Source organism: Acanthaster planci, linkage group LG01 (genome assembly GCF_054643075.1).
Source record: "Acanthaster planci isolate LZ-2023a linkage group LG01, COTS_SCS, whole genome shotgun sequence".
NCBI classification, from domain to species: Eukaryota; Metazoa; Echinodermata; class Asteroidea; order Valvatida; family Acanthasteridae; genus Acanthaster; species Acanthaster planci.
Window position 1 is genome coordinate 2,222,463 of NC_141777.1, and position 8,484 is coordinate 2,230,946.

At 39.7% G+C, this 8,484-nt stretch overlaps 1 protein-coding gene across 2 annotated transcripts; it reads left to right on the plus strand.

Annotated features, from left to right (window-relative positions):
* Window positions 1–147: 147 nt before the first annotated feature.
* Window positions 148–8,088, plus strand: b9d2 (B9 domain containing 2). Of its 2 annotated transcripts, none has more exons than XM_022225824.2 (4): window positions 148–251; window positions 1,982–2,110; window positions 3,303–3,428; window positions 5,341–8,088. In XM_022225824.2, exons 1-4 carry the CDS (start codon window positions 245–247, stop codon window positions 5,649–5,651), a joined length of 573 nt encoding a protein of 190 aa, XP_022081516.1. In that variant the 5' UTR covers window positions 148–244; the 3' UTR covers window positions 5,652–8,088. The 2 variants fall into 2 exon arrangements, with proteins under 2 accessions (XP_022081516.1, XP_022081517.1); XM_022225825.2 differs by having other exon boundaries at window positions 184–381.
* The last annotated feature ends 396 nt before the right edge of the window (window positions 8,089–8,484 follow it).

Below are 8,484 nucleotides of genomic sequence, written 5' to 3' on the forward strand. Positions count from 1 at the left end.
ACAAAAAAAGAGTTAAGCCAACATAAAAATACAGTCTGTCTTTGTAGGAAAAAAATCATCATTTTCACCGAACTATCAATTGGAACTTCGGATGATTAGAAAAGACCACATTCTGTGAAATGGTGAAACGACTTGTAAGCTAGTTTAAGATTACCTGACAGAGAGCACAAGAGGGCGTTACGACAAACATTTTTGGTCCAGCTTGCTTCGCTAGCGTTTCGAGCTTCGTTTCACTTTCAGTACTATGCCAGGTTTGTTTTTTCTACAAACCTTGAACAGCTCCGTCACTCAGACTTCTCTCGCCCAGTAATGAGAGGCCTAGTTCATAGTGATATTTGTGGAAAGAGTTCCATGTGAACAGCAGTTGATGCCCTCGATAGGGTAGGGAGGCTCATAACATTTTCAACTATTTTGTCTTCTTTTTGAAGTGATATTGTAGGCCTACATGATTTTGATATAGGCCTAGGTTCCATTGGACTCTGCACAGCAAAGAAATACGGATTTAAAGTAGGGATATTTTGAGATTTTTTGAGAATTGAGAATGTAATGCAGAGCAATCAGATTTTTTTAGTACGCAAAAATAAGTGGATTTTGACTGAAAAACTTAAAATTCACATTTGCATTAAATCTTTATTCTTATTTGTGCCATATTTCAATGAATTAATTACTTGCTTTGCTAGAAATTTCAAAAATTGTGAAATTGGAAAAAAATAGAGGAGCTAAAGCCTGAGGAAAAAAGACAAATTTTAATCACAGTTTCCTATTTAAGAATATGTGTTCCCAAATAAACGGGGTGTTTGTAAACTTCGACACCCCCCTGTTTTATCATTTGTACGAAAGAGGTTGACCTGCAAAAGACTACAACCTTGGGCAATGTTTTCTTAATGATGCTGACCCTATTTTTTCTGAATTTAGATCGATAAATTAGAAGAAAATGCGACTTTCTTACCTGATTTTCTGATACTGACACACTGGACCGTGATGCCGCTGTGGTTATTTTAACCCCAGAATTTCCATCATAAATCAAAACCCTGCCTTCTTTCCACAAAATTAATCCTACAGTTATTCAGCATGTAGATGGCGTAATCTAGTAATGTGAGTTTCATAGATTAAAAGTAGGTTCCTGTTCTATAAAAGGAACAGGGTCCCGAAGTTTACAAATGCCATAACCAGCACCCTGGCTCATTTATGGATGTCCCTAGATAGGGCCCTTTGCACAAACCCAGCCCTATGGGACTTGTTTTCTAAATAAATGCTTCAGAATTTTCTTAGCTAAATTTCACTTTTTATGACATTTCACTTTCTGATGGTGGTTATAACATTTAAAGGGAAGATTTGTGTTGTTGGTTAATGGAACTCTGTCCATAGTTGCAAGAGTACATGTACATGTAAGTTCAGTCGCTGAGTAATATTTGAGTTCAACTAGCATCTACAATGCAATTGTATGTAAGCCCTATTTTGCACAGGAATCGTTAAGTAAATAAGTTGGTGTGATGTCTCCTTTAATACTTTCTAACAGGTTAAGCTCACTGCAAGGTTTTACTAACCCTTCCAAGTTGCAGCTCTTGCAGTAGGCCTAATGTTTCCTGATGATGACTGCATTGCCAATTGTACCATCCACCTGTTCCGAAATTTTGAGTTATATTCATGATGTTGCATCTGCATTACAAGGAGAACGTACATACACAAGACAGCCAATAACTAGCATGTTGTTAGTGCTGATGCTGCAGCAACCTTGGCGACGCAGTGACTTAAAAGTTAGACATCAACAACCCCTCCCACTTTCACTACAAAAATAGACTCATTATTCCCATTGCTGTGGCAGTAAGTTGCGTTGTGCTCAAGCTTTCGCGTTGCATCAACCGCCCCCAGCAGACTAATGGCTTTATTCTTCCGAAACCTCCAGACGAGATTTGCAGGATTTAAGGAAGTAGGAGGGTTAAAAGTACAGCCAGTTTCTTGTTTTTCCTCCTCTGGGCAGAGTGTGTTTCCACAGCGACTGATGCTCGTCCACTACAAAGAATGGCTGAGGTACACGTGATTGGTCAGATTATCGGAGGGAGTGGGTTCCCTAGCCACTGTTTGTTCTGCAAATGGGGAATACATGCAGGTATGTCCTGAAGAGAGCGATTACTCTACTAATGTACGGGACTATCAGTTTGCTGTTGTCACAGGCAGCCGTGGTAGTCTTCCCAACACTGTGCTCTCGTTGTAGCATGAACTGGTTAAAATGTTGCAAAGATCATCGATCCTACATACATGTAAAAACATCACAAGTCAGCACCTTTCCTGTTACTTCACCCTTTAAAGCCTCTAACCTGTCTGACCATTCCTGATTTGATTTAGCCTGGTCATTGATTCTGCAGGCTTCTTGTGGAGGTCACTGCTTCCCTGTCATTGCTGCCGGTCTGGAAATTTTAATCAACAACCTGCACATAAATGTTCTGCTCAAATTAGCTCTAGTGGAATTGAGTTCCAAAAAAGTACAAGCTGTGTTGTCTCCTTGTGACAGACGGTGCAGTTTGCCACTGCCAAAGATTTGACGAGCTACAGCTGCAACCTTGCTCATATCGAGTACCCCTTTCACTGTGCAAACTTTCACATCCATAGCTGATTCGTTTAAAAGGAATGTTTCCTTAACATTCAAGCAAGGTCGTCCGACTTGCTTGTCTTTCGATGGCTGTCTTTCTATGAATAAGTTCAGCTAAATTAAAAAGTCGTTCCCTTAATTCCATCAATGTTAAGTGAATTGATGGGTCTGGAGCAGCAGCTGTTGTGTGCATCGGGAACCGATAGAATCCAATTTAAAAGCATTATGGCAAAGTTCATGCGCAGCGCATATGCGCACGGGTTTGTGTTTTTTGGTGCAGAGCAAAATGAAACACTTAATTACATACTGTGTGTTCAGTTTGTTTATGTTCCGTCTTTGTTAACATATTGTTTTAGAATACTGACGCAGATATGCAAATAGCTGTAAGCCGTAACAAAATTTTGAGTTTTCCATAGGTTCGTTCACCAACATGGATGCGCTCAGCAGGCATCACTTTGTACATGAGTCAGCACTCTAGTTTTTCATATATAGCTCTATGTGTGTCACTCTGTTTGGTATGAGGAAACTGGATGTTGACTTAACTGAAACTGTTGAGGATTCCTGTTGCTTCAGCACTTTGCAAGATATTTTCCAAGTCCTTCGATCAAAAGTGGCTCTGGTGACGTGTGACTCATTGTTGCTAAGTGGGTCACATACTTGGTCAAAGGCAACCCTGTAACCCAATATTAATTGGGGTTTCTCTTGCTACCAGGCGGCGCATGGAAGGTCATCGCTGGTGCTCGAGAAGGACAGACTCAGGTTGATTTGCCACAGAATGAAGCATTCGCTGCCTGGAGTCATCCCATCGATATACACTTTGCGACCAAGGGCCTTCAAGGTACTACCCATGCAGTCTAGATATTATATGCAAAGCACAGAAAAGATGTATCCTGGATCAGCTATAATTTGTGCGGCTTGTCGACTTTAATGACGTAAATTCACTGTGCCCATTATGCATTTATTCGGCTGCTAAAGATCACTTGCATTGCTTCATCGTAAAAACACAGATTTTGTTACCAGTTTCTTAATTTCATGCACAGTGGGGTTGAAGAAGTTCAGTTGATAAATCTGAAGTCTCACTTGTTTTTGTCTTAGAGGAGCCAAACATTTAGATTAGCCTTGAACCATAGTCTTGGTTCATGCTGCTGTCTCTGGGAATAGGAAACAATTTAAGAGCTGAAAGGGTAGCTGTTATGAATTTGTTTGTAATACAAACCTTCAAAATGCACCTTTGTGTCTCAGTCAACCTTATTTTCAACTTTGGTTTCATAATTTCAAAGAGTATTTTGTCGCAGCCTTTTTGAGTTTTAATGAGTATTTCCATATTCATGAGCAAAACTGTGATGTCATTACAGGAAGAAAGCCTGAATGTTGGTCCACAAAAACGTCATGCATTGTTGTAGGTTTTGCTGGGCTAAATTTTCTCTTTGCTAATTTGTTGTGCACAAGCACTTTTCCCAGAAATATTTTCAGCACATAACTTCTGGGTTAGCAACTTTAACAGAAAAGCCTATGCAATGAACTTTGTCTTTCCTAGATGACATCACAGCAATAGTGCCCTCAGTTGTCCAGGAGAGCACGGATTATTATAAAAGTTTAAAAAGTGCACATTTCAGTGCATTGAACCGAATGGGAGTGTAAAAGAGTGTTGATATATTGAAGAAGAGTACAGAGTTGCAGAAATGTTGTGTCCAGGAAAAATTCAAAATTCAGCTACCCTTTAAAGCTGACGGTAATTCCAACTAGCCAAGATCATCCTCTTTGGAATGGGAAAACCCATACAAGTGTGTAAACGCCTTCAATTGTGGACTCCCTATTGTTCCTCTTTTGTTTAAACTTTTTCAGAAGACCTCCCATGTGTTTTGTACACGTTTTCCAACCATGGACTCTTTGACAACCGTGGACCCTATTGTCCCCTACTGTTATAGGTCCACAATTGAAGGCGTTTACACTCTCACTGCATCATTTCCAGTGTCACATCACACTTGGAACACTCGTCTCACATCTTTGGGCATTATTTCAAGGAAGAGTAGTAACTATTGCTTAGTCAATGTGCGCTTTTTGCCGAAATTGCCATGGCATTTTTTAAAGGCAGTAGTCATCACATGACGCACCTTGGCATTTTTCCAAGGAACAGCATGACGTATTATTAGGGCAAACAAATGAAACTAGTTCAATTTCCTGTTTCATGGCATCTGAAAACAGGACAGGAAGATAGGAGATTTTTTTGGGGAGGAGGACAGGATACTGTTTTTCTCCGACTCAAATGGTTTAAAATTACAACGGCAAGAGAGGTCCAGTGAGGTTTGTTTCCAATGAAATGAAAAACATTTTAAAGCTCCTTGTATGAATAAGTCTGTTGACTTTTTGTACCACATTTAAGCTACAATAGACATTTTTTTTAATTTCCAATTTCTCATTTGCCCAAATCCCCCCCCCCAAAGTTTAAGATTGCGCCATCAAATATTCTTTTTATGCCACTTAACAGCATTTCTTATCGTGTGATAGTGTGGCTGGTAACCTGTTTCAGCTGAGCAATATGGTTTGTGTGCCTTGTATATGTATATTTACAGGATCGGCAGCTTTGAAGACTTTGGGATGGGTTGATTTGGTTCAGGTTTGTTTGCACTGGGTGGGTTTGGTTTGGCTTTTCTAGGGTTATGTTGATTTTGGCTGAGTTGGTTTGATGGGATTTGAATTGATTTGATTGACAGGGTTTGTAATCTTCTTTTCTTTGACACTGTAATCAGGGTGGCCCAAGTTGAAGTTTGAGGTCTACCATCAGGACGAATTTGGCCGTAACGAGCTGTATGGCTACGGCTTCTGCCACCTGCCTACCTCTCCAGGCACCCATAACATCGAGTGTGTAACCTGGCGGCCGGCAGGCACCGCCCGAGAACAGATCGCCCAGTTCTTCATCGGTGGGGCACCACAGCTGCGTAACCCAGACATGGTGCACAGCGCCGAACGCTACGCCCTGAGCACCACGGCGATGGGAAAGATCCACCTGCAGCTGGGTCTCATTTTCCGGAACTTTGACCGGTACGGGGTGGAGTGCTGAACTCGCTGATGGACCATGGCTTTCATGTTGGATAGGAGAGGTGCTAGACTTTTGAAGTACTTAAGGACGTGTTGTTTGACTGTACCGGAAAACGGGGCAACAGTACACACGGGCTCTTCATCTGATCCACAGAATGATCTTTCATCTTTCTAGATACACGTAATCAATTTTGTATTGAGAGAGATGCTTCTTTCATGTGTGAAAAATGTTCAGAGTAGTGATGAGACATCTTTGATTTTCGTAATTGGAGGAGCTGGAGATATCTTTCAGCGATATTTAGGAAAGAGAATATAAACTTAGAATGGATTAACTTCAGTTAGCAAGTTATGATAAATAATACATGTGCCAGGAAAACTGCCCAAAAATCTTCAAAAGTTGACATACATCCGAACAAAGAAACGCATGCACAGATCTGTATTCATGATGGTTTGGTGTGGAGGTTTTTTTTAATCAGGAAACTCTTTTATGTTTGACATTTCCTTGACAAAAATAGAATTTACAAACACTGACACTTTTCCCCAAGATTCCACAAATTCAAAAGGTTGTCGAAGTTGCAACAGCAACGGTATATTGTGATGTTGCAAATGGATTGATCATTGTTGTGAAAAAAGCCACAATGTTGTAAACAAAAATTACCATCTTGCGAAAGATTGTATGGCCCATGTAAGGTGTCCACAAAGCAATCCCAAAATGAGAGCTGCCATATTGTAATTTCATTGGAAAATTTTCGGATCGATCGCATGAAGAGTTGGTAAATCTTGCAAATAATGCAGGAATATACAGGCATTGGGCAAAAAAAGACATTTTAGAAAAAACTTGTGTTTTCCACGTGTATTTGTAAATAAAACCTCAGATAATTCACTTTCTCGGGTACATAAAAATTCTCTTCGTGATTATAACTGGGGGCAGTTTTAAGCCATGTTGTCGAGACAAACAGAAGGGAGAGCCTCCTTTTATTTTCTGGACTTGGGCACGAAATTCACAATGCTCCGAAACACGATTTTTGGTACCCTCTTTGGGCCTCTGTGCTTTGCATTGCTACAAACTTTTGTCTGCAAAGTTATGTGCTTACAAACTTCATGAAATTTAGTCCTTAATCCAGGTTGGTTCCAGTGATATAGTGTGTTTTTTGGTTCCAAGAAATCTGTGACTCGAAATTTGGATCCCTGTGTATCATCTTTTTCCCCCAGCCTTTGAAGTCCGGCCCTAGGCCTGTTGGTTGTCACTGCTCTGTGCGCTAAATCATGCGTAGTACGGTCAGTGTGGAGTCCATATTTGAATGGGTATATATGAATTTGTACCACACTGGAAATGATTTCTTTAACTGGTCTCATATATATATGAATGTGTAAAGTAACTGAAGTGTGCTGGTGAAAACCCGGAGAAGGAAAGAGTTCTTTATGTGCGTTGAACACCACTAGTGATCGAAATACTCAGTACAGAGGATAATGCCTTGTAAATATAGATTTCCCCGGACATTTTTTGAAATAAGTATGAAACTTTTTTTTGTGAACGAAGCATTAATTTTCGTGGGAAATAGAATGAATGTTCAAAATCCTTGTATTCAACATTTCCATAAAGGTGTGTTCAGAAGAAAGAATCGGCGTACGATGTCCCAAATATTCACTAAATCTAGTGTATACATGTATACACATGTTCTGACGGTTTCATTTGAGCACGAAATCGCTGGCACATCCTGTGCTCCTTTTCATAAACGTGCAGCTTGTCTCACGCATGCGCAGTGGTAATGAACGTTTGCCTGGTCGAGTATTGAATTCATTTGTGTTAACAAACGTAACATATTCACGAGGAATATTCATGGTGACTGAACTAAACTAAGTGGTGTAGTCTTTTAGAACATGATACCAGGTATCGTTATAAAGTCTGCATTAAAACTTACAAGCTTTTTTGCTTTATATTTGGCACAATCGCTTCACGAGTGTCACAGTTGACATATCTTCCGAAATGTCTTTGTAAGGTCATTGACGGATTAGACAATCGCAATGATATCAGGTGAGAGAGACCTCCAGGAAACACAGAAGGAGGATGAAATTTAACGAAGACAATATAAATCCCGGATAATCCTTGCAGCATGACACGTGATGTTTCTCTTGACCATCCTACAATAAAATAAAAATCGAATGTCTTTGAATTGGATGACATTGCATAAAGACGCATATACCTCGAACGGAAAGCCTAATCCCGTATTTGTAATCCCTTTCATTTCCATAAAAGGTGTGTTCAGATGAAAGAAACACGTTGTGCACATTCATTTATTTGAATGATGCAACGTGGTATCAAATGCTATTTTTTTGCGAAGATGAAACCAGGATATACAAATTGAATTTATGTTTACCATTCAAAGTGCAGATTTCCCAATATTGTCCCGAAACGCCTATAATACAATTAAATGTGAAGGTAAACTTTGAATCCAGAATTCGTGTTCTGCAATTTACTGTTAAGTAATTATGGTTACTTTACGTGTTTGTCATGCGGATAAGTTGGTTATTTCAAAATTTTATCAGTTTAATTTTTCTATATTTTCTGTGAAATTGTGTAGTCAAGATAGCGTTGTGTAGAGCAGGTTGGCAGAATATATAACTCGACGGATTGGCCTATGGCTGCATCTGACACATCATTTTAAGAACCATGCTTGCTTATCTGTAGATTTCAGAGTCGTTCCATACTGCTCGATTCATTGTTCGGTTGAATCGGTGACGTCTAATGTCCCTGTGATCTGCCTTTGTGAAAGGCATTTAAAAAGTGTAGATTTGTAGTTCGTAAAAAAGCTTTGTAACATGCCTAAAGATTCAACGATTGATAATCAGTATTC